Source organism: Calonectris borealis, chromosome 17 (assembly GCF_964195595.1).
Source record: "Calonectris borealis chromosome 17, bCalBor7.hap1.2, whole genome shotgun sequence".
NCBI lineage: Eukaryota > Metazoa > Chordata > Aves > Procellariiformes > Procellariidae > Calonectris > Calonectris borealis.
Window position 1 is genome coordinate 17,615,881 of NC_134328.1, and position 18,589 is coordinate 17,634,469.

Sequence of the window (18,589 nt, forward strand, 5' to 3'; positions counted from 1 at the left end):
GCCCGGGACTTTTCTCACAGCACTCCCCCCAGCTGCGCTCCGGTGGACTCTCTTTGTCGCGCTGACAGTCCCGGTTATCTCTACGTCACTTCCGGCACGTGGCCGCCCCGCTACGGGAGCAGGTAGGCGCGCCGGCCCTCAGGGGCCGCCCCGGGCCCGGCCCCGAGCAGGGCGGGCGCAGCCCCGCTGGGAGCCCGTGAGGCCGCCCCGGGGCGCAGGCTGCGGGCCGCTGCCGCCCGGCCCAGCGCTGTGACAGCCCCCGGCGGCCCCGCAGCTGCCGCCGCCCTCCCGGCGCCCGAGCATGGCCGTCTTCGACACCCCCCAGGAGGCCTTCGGGGCCCTGCGCCCCGTCTGCGTGCAGCTGACGAGGGCACAGACCATGGAGAACGTGGCGCGCCTGCAGGCCCAGCTGGCAGCGGTCAGCGCCTCGGCCCTGCAGGAGCTGCAGGAGTACGTCCTCTTCCCCCTGCGCTTCGCCCTGAAGGTGCCGGGGCCCAAGCAGGAGCGCCTGGTGCAGAGCGTGGTGCAGTGCATGTCCTCCGTCCTCGCAGCAACGTGCGTGAAGAAGCAGGAGCTCCTGCAGGAGCTTTTTTCTGAGCTTTGTACGTGCCTCTCTCCCCCTTCTGGCTCAAGCAAACCAGCCTCGCTGTCAGAGGAGTTAAAGTTGGCTGTAATCCAGGCACTCCACACCCTGATGCATTCAGCTTATGGGGATGTTATCCTGTCTTTGTATCAACCTTCCACCCTTCCTCTCTTAGGATTTGCTGTATCTTTGCTTCTGGGCCTAGCAGAGCAAGAAAAAGCAAAGCAAATTAAGATCTCTGCTTTGAAGTGCTTACAGGTCCTAGTTCTGCAGTGTGACTGCCAGGAGCATCGACACCTAGATGAAGATGAGGCACAGCAATGTGGGGATTTGTTTGCTTCTTTTCTGCCTGGGATTTCCATTACGCTGTCTCGGGTTATTACTGGAGACATCAAACAAGGTCACAAAACCACCGTTTGTGCCATCAGACTCTTTTATCTGATTGTTGGCTTGGTAATGGCTGATGCACAGCTAGCCAGAATCCCAAAGAATAAAGAAAAGCTGCCAGTGGAACAAAGCAGAATATCAGAACTACTGGTCCATAGAGGACCTGACTGGAGTAAAAGTACTGCCGAAAAACTCTCTCTCCTCCTGCATAAAATGGTTGAATTTTCTTCAGTTCACCCCCACTGGAAAGTGAGACTGGAGCTGGTGGAACTGGTCCACCACTTACTGAGGAACTGCAGTCGGTCGCTGGTGGACTCGTTCAGTCATCTTTTAAAAGCCTTGGTTGGGCTGGTGAACGATGAAAACAGCGAAGTCCAAAGCAGGTGTAACGAGGTTCTGCAAGGCATTGCAGAGCAGAGGATCGTAGCACAGAACAGGGCTCTTGCTGATGTCCTCTCTGAGAACCTCCATTCCCTTGCCACAGCTCTTCCTCGCCTGATGAACTCTCAGGATGACACGGGCAAGGTTTCCACTTTGAGCCTGTTGCTTGGCTATTTGAAGCTGCTGGGCCCCAAGATTAACATTGTCCTCAACTCCGTATCCCACCTCCACCGTCTGTCCAAAGCGCTGATGCAAGTTCTGGAGCTGGACGTGACAGATGTGAAGATAGTGGAAGACAGGCGCTGGGGCTGCGAGAGCACCTGCGGACCTTCGGGCTCCTTGCAGCAGGGTGTGCAGAAAGGCAGATGTCAGAAGAAATACTTCCGCTTCTTCACGGAGGAGAAAGTTTTCCAGCTCCTTCAGCAAGTTTGTCGCGTTCTTGGCTACCACGGGAACCTCTATTTGCTTGTGGATCATTTCATGGGGCTGTACGGTGAATCTGGCATGTACCGAAAGCAGGCAGCGATGGTCCTCAATGAGCTGATTGCGGGAGCTGCTGGACTGGGAGTGGATGTCCTTCAGGAAAGGGAAGTTTTGCTGAACATGGATGATCTCAAAGGGTCCATAATGTCCATTCTCGATGAGTACACAGACCAGGCGAACTGGTATTTGATCACTAGCATTGATACAGAAGAAATCAGCCATGAGCACTCTGTGCAATGTTCAGGACTTACTGCCCATCCAGGAGGTGCGTGCAGCAGCATTCTCCTTCCATCCCCAGAGCCGCATGTAACGACCCGCACCATGAACAGCAACATCTGGCAGATCTGCCTCCAGCTGGAAGGCATCGGCTGCTTCGCTGCTGTCCTCGGGAAGGAGTTCCGGTTGCTTCTGCTGTCAGCTCTCTACCCTGTGTTGGAGAAGGCAGGCGACAAGACTTTGCTCATCAGTGAGACAGCGCTGGGGACGCTGGTAGACATATGCGAGGCCTGCAGTTATGACTCCGTGCAGTCTTTGATTAATGAGAATTCTGACTATCTGGTGAATGGGATTTCCCTGAATTTGCGCCAGCTGGCACATCAGCCACATGCTTCCCAGGTCCTGGACACTATGCTGAGGCATTCAGATGCCAGCTTGCTGCCACTGGTAGAAGACGTTATCCAAGATGTCCTGTCTACGCTAGATCAGTCTTACAATAACCAGGCTTCCACTTTCCTCAGGGTCCTCCACTCAGTAATGGCAGCTTTAGGTATCTAAATGATGTTTATTTTGTTTAATTCAGTCTTACTGTAATACTGTACTTGTCTTTGACCTTTTGACTTGCCATGGGAGATTGCAAGTAGCTGAGGTACTGCAGTGTGACGGCAACTTTGCTTTGCGTGGTGGGCCAGTGCTTGAGCAAAGATCGCCGATAGCTTCCGCTCTCCACAATCAGTTCCTGTTTGTCTGGCCTGTAGATTTGCAGGAATGTGGCCTGTAGTGGTTGGGAAAGGATGGATTTGCTACTCCCATAAATGTTCTGTAGAAGCACATGGAGTATATTCCGTTTTATATCAGGGGTTTTAACATCCTCATACCATCAGGGAGCTCACGGTGATGTGACAGCGGGTGCCCGATTCTGTAGTTCAGTCCCGCAGGACTCGAGAGTCATGTCCATCTCAAGGGTCTGTGGTACCTTGCTGACTTGCAGGAGGGGATCATGATTGCTTAGTGATGTATCAGTTCCTCTTTTGCAGTCCAGTGGTTTGGATCGTCCTGCGGCGAGGAACACCAGCAAAGGCAGACTGCCGAGTGGCAGAGCAGGACGTTGTCCCAGGGGCAGCAGACGGTGACGAGGCAAGAAGTGGAGCGATTCTTCCTTGACTATGTTAGACAGAAGCAGATCGCGGAGGGCAATCTTCCTGACACAGGGGATGAGGAGGCAGGTCAGTACTGTCCGTGACTGGGGAAGAGTATGTTCAGCTTGGAGAAAGACAGTGACCTCTGAGGTTTCCTTTTGTCAGATGGGGGACTTGGGACCAGGCTGAAAGCCTCGCACGCTCCTGACGGTCTCAGGTCTGCTTGGAGCTGACCTTAGCTCGTGTAAGGTGCTGCTGGGTGTTCTTGCTTTGTTCTGTGCATGGGGCAGGAGGGAGGCAGTGAAACGTTTGCAGATCAAGGTTTGTCTTGCTCTAAGACACAAGCACACACTGTTTTTCCTTACCTCATAACCAGCCATTTGGGTTCAGGACCCAAAGTTTCCTCTTTCCAGGATTCTACTGCATTTTCCTCACCCTCCCTTGGGAATCCCTGTACTATTTTCTCCTGGCTAATGATGCCACCACTTCCTTCTCAGTTGGCCTTGGCAGGGCCTGCAGACATTCACATAGGGAACTTTTTAGTCTTTACTGGGCTATGCTGCAATCCTGACCTTTAAATACTTCATCTTTAAATACCCAGGCTTTTCAGTTTTAATAAAAATCAATGGGAAATAAGTCCATGGTGAGGAGACACTGCAAATGTCAGACCAACTGCATTGTCCAGTAAAGAAAGCAAATCTTCCCTAGTCCCACACTCTTAACTGAATCTGATGCTTAACTCACACAACTCAAGCATAGATTTGACTACATCTAAATATGTTTAAAAATGCCAAAGGCCTCACTTGGGAATTTGCAGAGTAGTTGTGGGTGGGTATTGTGATCTCGCAGAACTTCCAAGTCACTTTCGTGGCTTCAGTAATGGTTTTGTCTTCCAGATGAGGTTCTCCCCCTTGCTAAGCCGGAGCCAAACAACTCTGACACAGAAGGAGAAACTCTACTGCCAAGCCATGCTCAGCTGGCCAAAGATGTGATGGAGAGGTGCATCCACTTGCTGTCTGATGGGAACCTGCGAGTGCGGCTGAAGGTTAGTGAACGCCGGCTTTGAGGGGACAGGTGGTGCCCAGGAAGGGGGCTGGTACTTCGTCAACACGTGCACGAGGCATGTTGGGCTTCCCGCCGTGATGAGGTTAGTGCTGCCATATGCTTATTCAGGACAGACCCTCCAAGTCTGGCAAGAGAAAGGGAGACAGTTTTCTGGGAGTACTCCGTTTTCGGAATGGCAGCTAGGCTGAACAGAATCGTAAGGGTGGCTTCATATCAGGCACCTTCCCTTGATGCTCACGATAGTCAAGTCTTGTGCCTCAGCCTTGGGAGAAAGATGCTTCTGCCTCCTCCACCAATCTAGGCCTCCCATCCCCCTTCCTCAGACTGTAGTGCACAGACCGGCGAACATTTCTGAAGTTGCTGGGGTGATGATAAGCAGGGCTGAAAGCCTGGGGTTTTTTAATTATGAAAACCCTTTGAAGGTGGCCTGCTTTTAAGCTGCAAAGCGAGACAGAAAATGCGGCAGTGAGGCATAACCCAGATTCTTACCACAGAGGCCCCAGCCCTACCAGGTGATGCTGCTGCCCTGCCACAGGCGCAGTGGGGTCCTAGTGCACAGCTCAGCCTGCAGGATCAGGCCAGAAATCACACCCTGGTTCCAGCCCGGCTCTGCAGCCCAGCACAGGCTACTGTGCTGCTTGTCCCTTTCTGAACAGGCCTGTGTTCTGTGCACTGTTCTGTTATCCCAGTTCATGCTGAGGTAGAACTGTACCCTTTTGTATTAAAGCCCTTCTTTCTCCTGGCTCCCCGGTGTGACACTGGGGATCCACCTGAATGCCTGGTGTTGCTGGTGCTGCAGCACTCAAAGTCTGTTACCTACCCTCCTGCCCAGGTCCTGGACGTGCTGGAGCTCTGTGTAACTGTGCTGCATCCTCACGGAAACCATCTGCTTCCCATGGCTCATCGTGTCTGGCCAGCTCTTGTCACCCGGCTGGTTAGTGATGACCCTCTGGCAGTGCTCAGAGCCTTCAAGGTACAGCAGCGAATCTCTGCCAACAGCCTTCAAGCTGGTGCTTAGAAGGCAAGCAGCTCAGGCATCGCGGTGGCTGTGAGAGAAGCACTGAGCTTGTGGAGTGATTTTTTCAAATGTGGTTTGGCACACAGGGTCACCACCCTGCAGTGGGTGGGGTTGTACCACTCCCACTGCAGCTTGTCCACAGATAAAGCCTTGACACTGTTCCTGGGGGAAACAGCAATATTACTGGTTATTGCAGGGAAGAGGAAAACAATTCTTTTACAGCCTAAGCAGCTGTCAGAGGCACTGTATAGTGCAACTTGCCCGTGCTGGAGCCACAGTCTCAGCACCCCCCTTTGGAAGTCTTAGACTGAAGAGAAGTGATTGTTTTGCGACTGAGGCATTGGCAGGGGTGGGGAGAGGTTAAGCAAAGACATAGCCTCATAGCAACACTATTAGAGCTTCTGACCATGTCAACTGACTGCATTCTCTTCCTGACTCACCAGTTGGACAATAAAGCATGTTTCCAGAGGGTGCCAGTCCCAGTGTTTCACGGGTCTTCCTCTGCTGTGCAGAATGAGATTAATTTTAGAATCCTTCAGTGTGAATAAAAGAGTTTTGATTCTCCAAATTCAAGAAGCCATACACTAGAATTTCAGAGTAGCCATACCTCACATGTGCCTGTCCTAAAAGAAGGGAGAGATCACTACACAAAAACTAATTAACTCTTGAAAAGTTCATGGGATCATTACAATTAGCACTGTGCTTGGGTTTTGTTGTAAGAAATCCCCTGTGAGCGTCTTCCTTCCTAAATCTCAGGACAGGAAGTGTAGTATCAGTGTAAGCCAGACTCAACCAGCATCTCAGTCCTGCACACTAAGACCACAGCTTAGTGAAGCTCCAAGAGAGAACCGTGTTCAGGCCACGTGGGTTGGCCCCATGGATCCCCCCTTCATTTTTACATGTATTTAAGGCCATTCTCTAGGCCAGTTTAGGTTTTATCCTGGGCACACACATAGTGCTGGGTGCCCTATGCTGTAGCCAGTCGGCCTTTCTGTTCGCTGGCATGCTTGTAAAGATGGACTGTTTCCACCACAACGGTGATTTGTATTTTAATGGCATTTTCCATCAGAGGCTCCTCCAGCGATTCTGGATAAGACTTCACAAGCTACTCTTACCTTTGCTGTGCTGATGAGAAGGGCAGTCCCAGGAGGTTAGCCATGTGAAAGTGAAGAGCAGGGTGCAGTCACTCGGCCTCTCCATCGTTCGCCTTCTGCTCATTATGGGAAACTGTGGCAGGTGTGGTCATATTGCTCTCACCTGCAAAAAAATTACCAAGGGAGAACAAATGCCTTATTCCCCCAGCTGGTGAGGATTGCTGAGCTCCTCCCAGACCTGTATGTGCACTTATCCTCCAGTAACTGGTGTTTCTCCACTAGGTGCTGTGTACCCTGGCTCAAAAGTGCGGGGACTTTCTGAGGCAGAGATTCTCCAAAGATGTCCTGCCTAAGCTGACCCGTTCCCTCCTCAGCCAGGCCCCAGCAAGTGCCAGAGCCGGGCCTGTGTACAACCACACGCTTGCCTTCAAGTTGCAGCTGGCTGTGTTGCAGGGACTGGGTTCTCTGTGCGAGAAGTTGGACATGGGTGAGTACCAGGGAATGTGTAGGTTGTGTGAGATCTCTGCCGGACTTACCTCTTCTCCTTTCATCTCAACTGACCTGCCTGCACTTGCTTCTTGTCCTTCTGCTGCCCCATGGGATTGATTTCCTGATCTTCTCCAGCCTCATCCCATTCAGGTCCTGCTGGGCCTTAATCTGTCCTCTTTGAGAGCCCTGTATGGAGGGGCTGGTCACTCTTTACTCCCCAAGAGACAAATGGGAGAGAAGATTCCCAGCACCTTGCAGAATCTGACTGCTCAACTCACTTGTGCATGAAAAGTGGGTATAAAGTGGAGTGCCTGGGTTGCTGCAGCTAGGCCTGTTGGGCCATGCTTTGTTCTTAATTAACCGAAGAACTGGAGCCCAGGTAAGACTTCTGGCTAACTTGACGGGTTCCATTTTGGGGCATCTCTCTGGGTGACCCTTTAAATGCAGCAGATCACATTCTTCTACTGAATGAAACTTCTAAAATTCTCCTAGGTTAAATTTCTGGAGCTGACTTTGATGAGGGAGAAGGTTTGCTGGCTAGTTGCTCTTTTCCTCTCTCAATGCCCTTGATTGCTTTCCTAGCTTTGCAGCAATATGCTTAAGAGGCGAGGTCAGAAGAGCCCTGGGTCAGACAGTGCAAAGGCTCAGGAGCCTCTTGTTGCCAATTTAGAGCTGATTCTGTTAGGCAGCAGCCACTGAGTAGGTTACCTCCTACCCTTCTTTTCTGTTCCATTTCTGCAGGCGAGAGTGACCTGAATAAAGTGGCAGATGCCTGCCTGATTTACCTCAGTGCCAAGCAACCCATGAAATTGCAAGAAGCTGCCCAGAGGTAATGTCTTTTAAATGCAGGTGTATCAGGTGTACAAATAACGTGGGCCAGAAGGAGCACAGTGACCCCTTTCCTTTTGCACCTTTCCCATTCCTCCCTCCGGCATGTTTGAGTCCTGCACAACAGGGTCTCTCATGGAAGTTAACCCCTTTCTCTGGTGAAGTATCATTTACTACCCAAAATGAGCTAGAGAGGTTAGCTTGCCCACAAGTTACAGCTGACTTTCAGATTACCTTGCAGTGCATTTGGGGACAGAGGGGGAAGATGTACTACTTGCTTTTTTCTAACCGCCTCCTGTGCTAGAATACTTAGGGCTCTTGGCCCACTGGTGGCATGAAACTGCAGAGGGGAAGACAGCTATGCAAGAGGATGTGCCAAGTATTTTATCAGTTAATACCTTCTGCAGGCTGGGGGATTTACTTCTGTTATCCTTCCGTTTTCCCTGGGCTCCTGTGATCGCATCAACCCAGGCTCTACCAGGTAGACCGGAGTTCGTTTGGGAAGCTGTCGCTCTTGGCACCAGTCTTGCTCCGAGAAGGCTGGGAGAGGTTAAAAGAGCACAAACAGTTTAGGTGAACACACATCAGCTCTATGAATTGTTGACAGTCATACTTTGCTGCTTGGTGTACAAAATCCTGCTCAGCATGTTCCTGCTGTCAGGATAAGAAATCACTGTTGTCATATGTTGTCACTTGGAAACAAGGCCAGAGATTTCAGCAGACAAAACGAGTCCAGTTACAGAACATGGAAAGCGAGTAAGAAAGCCGTGCACCTCTGTCTCTGCTGAAGGACAGGGGTAAAAGCCCCCCTCTTTCTGTGTGGCCAACCCTCCCCTCCCCTGAGGGGAGAGGAAGCCAGCGGTGAGCAGGTTCAGCAGGCACTGCGGATTTCAGAGGGAAAGGGAAAAGATGCCCGTTCCGTTCACGTGAGCACAGGCCTCCCGGGGGGTGCAGGGTGTGAAGGGCTTTTGTGTGGCTGGGCAGCAGTTTAGGCAGAGAGCGCTCTCAGAAGCTGTAGCCGTACCTTTGTTTGTCTTCCTGCGCTGGTGAGAGTAGGTTTATTTTTACCTTAGTGGCTTTTATTGCATCGCAGCAGGCTTCAGCAGCATTTGTTCTGCAAAGGGGTTCTTTGCTGTAGGCTTGCATACCCTTAATACAATAAAGCGTTCATCTGTGTAAGCAATGCTGGAACGGAAAGCAGAACACCAGGATTTATCTAGATATTTGGAACCTTAAGCTTTTAAATCATTAACAAAGCAGTCTGAAAAGCTGTGCAATTTCCCCCCACAGCAGGGGTGGGGGGAAATACTGAATTAGCCCTATGATGCGATAGGGTCATTGGAAGCTATATTGTGAAGCAAGCTCACTGCTATTGGAGAAAAAGGGCAGCAAAGTTCAGGACAAGTAAAATTTTTCTCCTGTATATTATTTTTATTCTATTTTAAGGGAAAAATGCCACACGTTACACTGCTCCCCCCATGCCTTTGATGCATCATACATCACATATTTCACTGAACAAAGCAAGGTCTTCCGTGAACAGCAATCTCATGAGTAGCTCTGTTGGCCAGACACATATATGCACTGAGGCATGGATCATGTCTGGCCTGATATTAACCATGCATATGGCAGTACTTGTAGTTTTCTTTTTTTTTTTTTCTAGTTTAGTTCTGTCTGATCGCTGGTCCTGGAGCCTGGGTAGATCAGAGTCAAACATATCACAATCACGTTTAACTATAGTACATCTGATACGAGGTTTCAGCTTGGAAGAGTCAAAATTAGTTTGCACCATAACAATCAGCTCCAGCACCAGGATAAGAATCACTTCTCAGCCACCCTTCAGCTTCCTTTCTCCAGCTGCTTAACCACCAGATTCCTGTAAGCTCCAGTCCTTTTCTTTGCTCTGCATGTGCCTGAAAGTAGTCCTGCAAACTGACACAGGTTGTCACATGCAAGGCCCTTTCCATCTAGGCAAGGGCAATGTTATCGGCCTGCCACATGAAAAATTCTGCATTTAAAATGCTTCTAAAAACAGACAAACCAGAACTAATCTTAGCCACAGTATGAGTGCCAACATACGTCACATAACTCAGCTTTATCACTGCAGAAATCATACAAGGTAAAAAGATGTTTGGAATCAGCTTGCCATATTGATTTATACTAACTGGCCTTTGCGCAGCTTTTTGGATTCTTACTCAACTCATGAGTTGTGACCTGCCAAGAACAAGGTCAGGTCTTACAAAGTCAGTTGTAGCTCCAATAACTCCTTGCACTGACTAAGTGAGGATTCTCTAGGTATGCGAAGGGCTAAGCAGGAATTTTTGGCCAAGGTGCTGGAGCCACAAAGGGGAGGGAGTTTTGGCTGTCATCCAGGGATGTTATCATGCCCCAGGGAGGCTGCTTAATCCCATTTATGGGACCCTGTAGTTTTATTAGATGAACCAGTGGGAGTAAGTGAATTTTGTAACTGCAGCTTCATGCAATACTCAACAGGCAAAAATAGATGCTGGGAAAAAAAGAACTCCAGCATGTCTGAGGAAGAGAAAATGGGACCATAGGCTTTATTATATGCTGGGAGTATTCCAGGAGAGGAATATTATCCAAAGCTTGGGGAAAAAAAAAATACTGAAGAGGAGTTTGGGAAGACTAGGGAACACTAGATACATCTTTGCTTTCATTGAAAATAATCCAGTGCAACTGTGGGTAAAGTGACCAGAAACACTTGAGCAGCTAAGGGGTGGGGTGGGGCCAAGCATTGGGAACAAGGCGGGGGGGAAGATGGTGTAAGCTGAAGGCACAATACGTAAATCTGAGCTTCTCTTCAATTTATTATGTTGCATCATCCCTGATGAGCTTTTCACTTCAGGGGAAAAAACTTTGAAGGAAAAGAAATTAAGAAATTGTCATTGGCCTATGTCAACACTTCACAAATAGTTCTGCATTTTTTCAGTTTGAAGTGACTGTTTTGAAATTTACACTTAATTCCTAATAAATGTTTACAGCCTGTGAAGTTTACCATTTGACCTTTCGGTGAACAGTCTGGATAGGAATGGGTTTTTTTCCAAGATGCAGAAATAATTTCCCCAGTTCTTACTGAATTCTGTGATGAACTGTATCTAGTTAAACATTCAGCAGAGATGGAAAAGCCAGAAAGACTTGTCCTTTTGCCAGCCTGTTCACTGTGCCGTGGCTTTGCTTAGAGCTTGGGAAATGACAAGGCAACAGAATAGGCAAACTCTGCTCTGTGCTAGTAGAATAAGTTGTATAGCACAACTGGAACAAATATGAGCTATTTTTGGACCTTTTTAGATATGGAAGTTGATTACGCAGCATACCTCTTTTCGTTTGTGTAGTTTATCAGATACTTATTAACATCTGTCATTCGCAAGCTGGGCTGAAGTACACTAAAACAGCCCCCTGCACAAGGCAAAATTCAATAAAATTATATTTAAGTAAAAAAAAAGCAACAACAGAAAACAAACCTGGATTAACCCCAGGATTCTTTGCCATGGAAACAGGTTGCTTAGAAACTACCCCAGAGTTAGTTTGAAAATGTAAAAGTCAAGTTGTTCTTTAAGCTGCACAGCACTCCAGGTTATCAGGAGATAATCACACGCCTCAGGCCATAATGGGCACAAGAGGCAGTGGAGTTCTCCAGGGACCAGCTAATCTCTTGAGGGTTGCTCTCTCCAGAGCAGCTGATTGGGAAGAGGTTGGAGAGCAGGGTATCTTTGCTGTGAATGTAAGAGGTAAAGTTGTGCATGTGCTGGAGAGGCAGAAGCCAGCTGAATAGTATTCCCTGTTCCCATGTTTACTTCACAGTGATTCATCTTTCTTGCCCAGTCCTATCCGCCCCAGCCATAAGGAGCGAGGATTATTTCTCTGCAGCTGCCCACCAGCAGCAGCCCATCATAAGCTGGGGGAAACCACTGGGACCTGCCCTTTGCTGGCAGGCAGACAGCTGCGTGCTCACACCGTCACGGTCAAGCGAGCACCGGGAGAGCACTGGCGGCCGGCAGGGCTCGGAGGGCTGTGCGGGGATGTCCGCAGGCGCAAGCTCTAGGCCCTGCCCCCGCGAGCCTGCCTGCACTTTACTCAGTCTGGCGCTCGGGAGGCTGGCACTCGGGTCCGGCCAGTTCTCCCTTTTCCAGTCACCACAGCTGCAGTAACAAAGCCGGGGAGCAAAGAGCCCACGAGCTCACCTGCGCCCAGCCGTCCCCCAGGAAGAAGGGGGCACGTTGCTGATGCAGTTGTTGCCAAGCCCAGCTATCACGTTGGAGCACGTTCATGCTGAGTTCCTCTGGAGCAGACAGATAGGCACTGCAAGCGCCTTCAGGAGGGGACGCTGCCAACAGCTTGCAGTGGCAACGTCTTCCCTCATTGCTGTTCAAAGACCTGCAGTGAGAGACAGGCAAGTGGTTAATGGCAGACAAGCAAGAACAACTTTGGCTGCTCACGGAGTAACAAGTCATACAGCCACCAGATTATTGTGAAGAGGTGAGGGAGCTTTCTAGTGCCTCCATCTCATTTCTGTGCTTTTTCAGGTTACCCATGGCACTGCACTCCCTTTCAGAGGAGAGATTCTAAAAGGGATTTCTGCCTGCTCTACATAGGAAGCAAGCTTACTTTAGGGATAAAAGTTCTTCAGGGAGAAGTTTTGACAGCAATCAGGTCTGGATTTTGTGTAGCTTTTGTAGTAGGTGATCTTTGATTTTGGAGAGGGGTAGTTCTGTCCTGTGCTTCTGTCCTTGGGGGAACAGAGACAGACCTACCCTCTGATTTCTCTTCACATTACCTCGCCCAGCTGTTGTTCTCCTCATGGCCCCACGATTTCAGGAGAAACTAGAGACCTGAAGATGTGTGGCTAGGCATTTACTAGGGTCTTGGAAAGCTGACCCGTAAGTTTGGCGAGTGCTGCGTACCTTCGGTGCTCATAGTCTCCGTGGGAGCACAGAGTACTCCGCATCATGCAGGAGGAGGTCTTGCTGTGCTGCCAGGGCAGCCTGCAAATTCTTGTTTAATTTTGTACATGGCATAGCCAGAGAACTTAATACCAGTTAAGCCCAATACGCCTTCTGTGCCTTAAACCCTGACGCAGACCTAGCCAAGCCCAAAGGTTACCGACACTGAGAACTGGCAGGAAGAAATGAGTAAGTGTAGGTCGTGCAAATCAGCCATTTGCTCTTTTGCTCCTAGGAGCTTCCTGCTCTCCAGCAAGACTGTCCGCAGCATCTTGGTAACAGCAGCTCGCAGCTGGAGTCAAAAGTGTGAGGTGCATACTCAAAAGTCAAATCCCTCATCTTACCTAGGGTATTGAAATTCAAAGTGAAAACCATCAGCACAGCAGTAAAGCATTAGAGGAAGTTGTCATTCCTCTCTTCCGCTATTCTATTGTTAATGAGGTTTATTTTTTTAAAAAAAAAGAAAATCTTGCTTTGTGAAGGGTGCTGTGCAGATGGAAGAAAATTTGGAGGCAGCTAATAAGGATTTGGGATGAGGGGAGACCTCACATAAACAAAAAGTCCTCAATACAGCATTCAACTGCTTGTGGCCCAGCCTGGGCAGCTGTCCAGAAATATCCTTGTTTTTACCACCTCTGAAAAGGGAGAGAAGTCCGGATGGGTTGACCCCCTCACCTCCCAAAAACCAGAGAGGGTGGCGAACAACATACACAACTTCTTTTAAGAGCTCTGCAGGAGCAATTGTCCAAAACACACCAGATGTAAGTAGCGTGTGCGATACTCTGCAGTCACCTCTCCAGTGCTTGGGACAGGCTGATTTAAAAAGGCTTTTGCCAGCAGCAGCCCATGATGCTGAGACCAAAGCCCGGGTCAGTTATTCACCAGCTGCTTGTCTGATGTCGATAACTTACTGTGTAGCATAATAACTATTTTTCTCCCACTTGCTGGTAGATTTGAAACCACTAAACTGTCTTCTCTTGGGCACAGGAGCCATTTTAATGGCTCTCTCTAATGAGCCTCCAAGTCTGTTCAACTGTCAGAGATTGCAGACAACATCAAAGCTTTCCATAGCTCTCTGCTAATGACCCTGCTGGGTGCCAATCAAAAGGCCTTCTCCTTACTCTTCTTTCCTTTCTTCCCACTGTTTTCCAAAGCGTTTTCCTCCACTTAATGCACGTGGACCCTGACAGCACATGGCTCCTCCTGAACGAGGTCTGCTGCCCTCACCAGTACGAGCCCCCCCACATCGGCCTGCGGCCCGTGAAGCTAAGTGGGATGGGGAGGCCGCGGAACGAGTTCACCGACAACGTGCTGTTCCTGCTGGAAAGGCTGCAGCAGCGGGAGAGCGCGACGCCACGGGCTGGCACCCCAGAGGCATCTCCTCCTTGACAGACATACGCAGCGTCTGGGAGGGGAAAGAGGAACCACCGGGATAGAGCTCACCTGGGAAAATCCCGTCATTTAGGCCCCGAATCATCCTGGGGGCAAAAGAAGGATTGCCCAGCCTGCGGCGCTGGCCAAGACACCCTGCCCATGGGCAGAAGTTTTAAACAGTGTTTGAGGCTGAGGCACATACATTGCCGCGATTCCTCCCGACTTGTACTTCTCTGCACATGGTGCTGGAGAGAAATCCAAGGGTCATAGCACATCTATTTCAAGTTCTTCAGTACGAAGAGAGAGTCATTTTCCAGAAATGACTTCCCAATCCTCGACCCTTGGGTGGTGCCCTTCAGCACCCCCCCCCACCCCTCTGACCTCCTCACAACTGTGACATTCCCTCCTGTTCTCAGCTGGACAATGATTGCCAACTCAAAACAAAAGCTTTTTCTGGCCTTAACCCTTCCCAGGGAGAGAATCTGCTTTGGGGTGCATTAAAAACCTTTTCCTTTTAGAACCAGCTAATACCAGAAAAAGTTAAAATGCATTTCCAATAAATTCCTCACCAGTATTACTGGCAAGAACAACATGTCCTCTTAAAAACATCCAGGCTGTTCCTTATAGTTTGCAGTTTGCTAGGACTGGCTGCTGAGACCGGCCGAATGCGTTGTGCTCCCCGATCCTCACCACGGAGTGCGAGAGATCCTTTAGCAAACGGCCAGCCCTGATTCACAACTTGCAAGTGATTTAAGGCTCCTCCTCCTTCCCAGATTGCCTGCCTTTCTCGCAGGCTGTTTCTTAGACCTCTCGGATTTCTAACACCCACCCCATGGAGAACTAGGTGAAGTAGCTACCTGTGCCCCAGTGCAGCCTCCCAGGTGGGTGCATACGTGGTCAGACGATGCAGGCGGTGACATTAGGTGTGAGCGTGGTGGCACCACGGCAGTGCCGCGGTTTGCTTGAGCAGGTGTAGCGCAATGTGGTGAGCAGAAAGGATGACGAGTTTTCGGGGTCTGCTTGCTGCCCCTGCCAAAGGGCCTCCCCTCCAGAACACAGCACGGGCTCACCACTCGCCTGGAAGCTGCTGCAGCGTACTCCAGCTCCCGAGTCCTCCAGGCTCTGTCCGCAGGGACGGTCTGCAGGTGCTGCGTTACCCGGCTGCTCCCAGACCAGGCCATCTCCTGGATTCGTCAGCTTCACCCAGAGCGACTTCTGGCAGCAGGCTGCCTTCCCACAGACACTTGTGAAAGTTCTGTGCTAGTAAAGCAAAGGGACAGGTCTTGACTGTAAATTGGGAAGCAAGCTCAGAAATGCAAAAACCAAAGCAATAAACTGATTGTTACATGGAACAGGCTTTATGCATCGCTGTTGGGGATCCCGGGTGCGTGTCCAAAACATGTCTCGACTGTTGGGACCAAGGGGACTGCTGCTGACGCCCACACCCCCCTCAGCTGAGATTACCTCCTCTTGTCTCCCTGGTTTTCTTCAGACTTTACTCCTGGTTGCTTCTCCAGGAAAAACACAAGTCAGCGGCTTTTTACCAGGTAGGACAGAGCTGCAGTTCAATGTTTACCCTTTATGCTTTTTTAAAATATATATTCAGTGCTAAACATTGGGTTGGATTTTGTGCAAAGGAACCCTTCAGAGTTGATCTGACAGGGGAAGACAGGAGAGGCAGAAGGGCGAAATATTACCTTTGGTCTCCAAAGCACCCTTGGGGTTGGTGCAGAATTTTCTGGATTGTTGTAGCACTTGATAAAACTCATCCATCAGGTGCACACACTGCATCCAACACGTCTCTGCCTCGCCTTCAGCGCTGGCTGGAGCTCACACATGACAGATCAGCAGCACCGCGATGGTGTTCGGGGCTCCTGCCCAAACCATCTGTTCTGGTCTCTCCACCCACTGCCTCTCCCTGCAGCCGGCAGCACGGGGCTCTCACGGGCGCCTCGTGGGCTGCGCCTCTTGCCAGGGAGGTACAAGTGAAGCATTGCCATGGGAAACCTGTGCCATCTTCCTGCAGCGTGGTATCAGCCCCCAACCCAGCCGGGCGAGAAGCACCCCTCCTGTTGCTGGGCATCACCGGCTGGTCACGGGCTGCGGACGGACAGGTGATTTATCTGCACATGCTCTGCTCCATTTGAATTGGTCACCTCTGGGAAGCAGAAGTAGCTCAGCCTTGCTGGATTCACCTCCGCTGAGACAAGGCAGGCTTAAAAGAAAAACCAATAACCTTTATTCCAGCTTTTTTTAGAATAAAGTTATACATGTTTCTGAAAGGAAAAGCATAAAACCAAACGGCATCTGCAGTATCCACTACAGTGAAACACCTCCCCGGCTGCGTTCCCAGCACCAGCCCTGTAAACCCGCCGGGGTTTCAGCAGCCCGTCCTGCCCAGCCGCAGTGGCCCTGCGGATCGCAGCGGTGGGGTGTCCGAGGACACCGGCCTGCCTGCGCCCACGTCAAGGCACACCACCACGTCCGAGGGCAGGCGTGAGGCTCAAGGGCGGCACTGTCACATCAGAGTCCTTACTCCCACCCCTGCCGATCCCCCTCTGCTCACATCCACGCTAGCTCCCACTCCCAGGGTCTTAACAGCCCGGGTGGGGACTGCGCAGCCACAGCTCCTGCAGACGGGGCTGGAAGCGAAGCTGTCTCCGGCGGGTGCAGCATTTCGGGGCTGCAGACCCCCAGTGTGCGCACAGGCACGAGCTGCCGGGATGTGTCCCATGGTCAGAGGTCTGGGGGCACCACACCAGAGCCCAGACCAGCCTCCCCTCCCTCCCAACTGTGGGCGAGGGAGGCGGCTGCTGTTCCTGAGCAGGATTGTACAAACAGCAGGAGGGCTGTGACAACGGGAGAGGAATCAGAAAAGTTCTCTTAATTACCATCTTCCCCATGTAATAGAGCTGGGGGGGGGAGCAACTGGAACCAGCTGCATCTATCAGGAAGGGGGCCTTAGGCTGCGACACCAGTGTGGGCTTCCTGGTGACCCCATAACGCAGCCGTCTGGTTTCGGGGCTGATGGAGCCCTCGCCGCTGAGCCAGGCAGCGGCACTGGCTGCGCGAAGCCGGGCTCCCGGAGAGACACAGATGGGGCTCAGGGGCTGCTGCCACGCTTCACCCCATGGCTGACGGGGCACATCGCACCGAGACAGCGGGTTGCTGCCCCGGCACAGCGGGGACCAGGGTGCTCAGATCCTCATGACAGCAAGGGCACACTCCTGCCGTGCCTGCTCTGTCCTTCCTGTGACACCCTTTCCCAGCACGGAGATGCTGCGTCCAGGGAGGCAAATGCACCTTCCCATGCAGCCCCTCTCTTGCTGGGCGTTACTCACCGGGCAGGGCGGAACGCTGCAGGCAGGGAGGGCTGGTGCCCACTCCCCCAGGCCACCCTCCTGCCTTGCCCAGGGAGCAGGTCGGTGTCTTGGTCACTGCACCAGTGCATGCCCCGGTACCCAGGAACTGGCCACATCCTGCCAGCTGGGCCTCTGGCACAACCAACCGCACCGAGACACCGGCCGAGCCCCAGTGCCGGTTTCTCCCGGTGCTCTTCAGGCTTCTCGGCTCTCCGGGAGATTTTCCCCGTGCCTGCTGTCCCCAGCCAGCGGTTCAGTGCAGGCGGCGGAGAGAGGCTGGCCTGTCTCAGTCACACGGCCGCGTGTCACAGCTCTTCTCAGCTTCGTTATCACCCCTGCTTTATTACAGGCAGAGTAAATTGCTTTTGTCTGAAGCAGGATAATGGCCAGAAGAGTGACTGAGTGGAAATGGCATTTTCATGAGGCTGGTTCCTCCCCAGCAGTGACTTGCATATTAAGCTCAGCCCGTTTGCAAGCAAGCCCAGGGGCTTCTCTGCTGCCCTGCCCACACCCTCCTCCCCGGGCAGGCACCGGAGCAGCCCCCAAACCCGCCGGGGTCCGGGACCGAGCCGGGGGCAGCACCCCAGGGTGCAGGAGGGGTGCCCAGCTCCAGCCCGTCGAGCACCATCACGGAGGAGACCCGGCCCCAGCAGGCAGTTGCCCCCTGCTCCGCAGAGCCGGAGGGGCTGGGCGGGGGGCACGGCCCTTCCCAGGCACAGTGAGCAGGGCTGCCGGCGGCTCACCCTGCACCAAGCCCGCTTCAACCACCGTCCCTGGGGACGGGGAGCTGAGAAACCCACGTCCAGCCGCCACCTTCTCCATGCAGAAACCCAGCCACGAACGTGGGGAGACCCCCACACCCGGGTCAGGGGCACAGCCCCACGTGCAGCCCCTGGGGTCGGATACTGCCACAGGGCTGCTGGGTCCTGCACACAGATCCAGCAGGGTCCTCTCCTCCGCCTCCTGCTCCCAAGATTTCATATAAACTCAGCAAAATTAATCTCTTCTAATAAAACCTGTTATTTTTAAAGCTCGCCTCTAGGTTTTGCAAATTACTACACCACACAGCAATTTGTTTACTCTCCATTTGAGGTGATTTGCAGGCTTTTACCCTCCCCAAAGGGCTCTTCGTTTTCCTCCTCTGTAGACTGGTTTTTACTGCACCGGTGGCCGATGCCTCCCGCTCCCTCTCCTCCCCACAGCGTTAGGGTT

At 51.7% G+C, this 18,589-nt stretch overlaps 1 protein-coding gene and 1 long non-coding RNA gene across 8 annotated transcripts; one reads left to right on the forward strand and one right to left on the reverse strand.

Annotated features, from left to right (window-relative positions):
- The first annotated feature begins 36 nt into the window (after positions 1-36).
- On the forward strand, positions 37-15,628 carry TTI1 (TELO2 interacting protein 1). Of its 7 annotated transcripts, none has more exons than XR_012676340.1 (8): positions 37-2,600; positions 3,088-3,276; positions 4,086-4,234; positions 5,087-5,227; positions 6,649-6,853; positions 7,597-7,684; positions 12,225-12,351; positions 13,796-13,879. XR_012676340.1 is itself a non-coding variant. In XM_075166938.1 (7 exons), the coding sequence occupies exons 1-7, from the start codon at positions 302-304 to the stop codon at positions 12,995-12,997; spliced, it is 3,192 nt and encodes a 1,063-aa protein (XP_075023039.1). In that variant the 5' UTR covers positions 37-301; the 3' UTR covers positions 12,998-15,628. The 7 variants fall into 7 exon arrangements, 4 of the variants coding, with proteins under 4 accessions (XP_075023039.1, XP_075023038.1, XP_075023041.1 ...); XR_012676341.1 differs by lacking the exon at positions 13,796-13,879 and adding an exon at positions 12,877-12,940; XM_075166938.1 differs by lacking the exon at positions 12,225-12,351 and having other exon boundaries at positions 12,877-15,628.
- LOC142089875 (uncharacterized) lies at positions 5,421-6,454 on the reverse strand. The gene is made up of 3 exons (XR_012676344.1): positions 6,388-6,454; positions 5,713-5,776; positions 5,421-5,434 (listed from the first exon to the last, which is right to left on the reverse strand). It is a non-coding gene; the product is annotated as an uncharacterized LOC142089875 (long non-coding RNA).
- Positions 15,629-18,589: the final 2,961 nt, after the last annotated feature.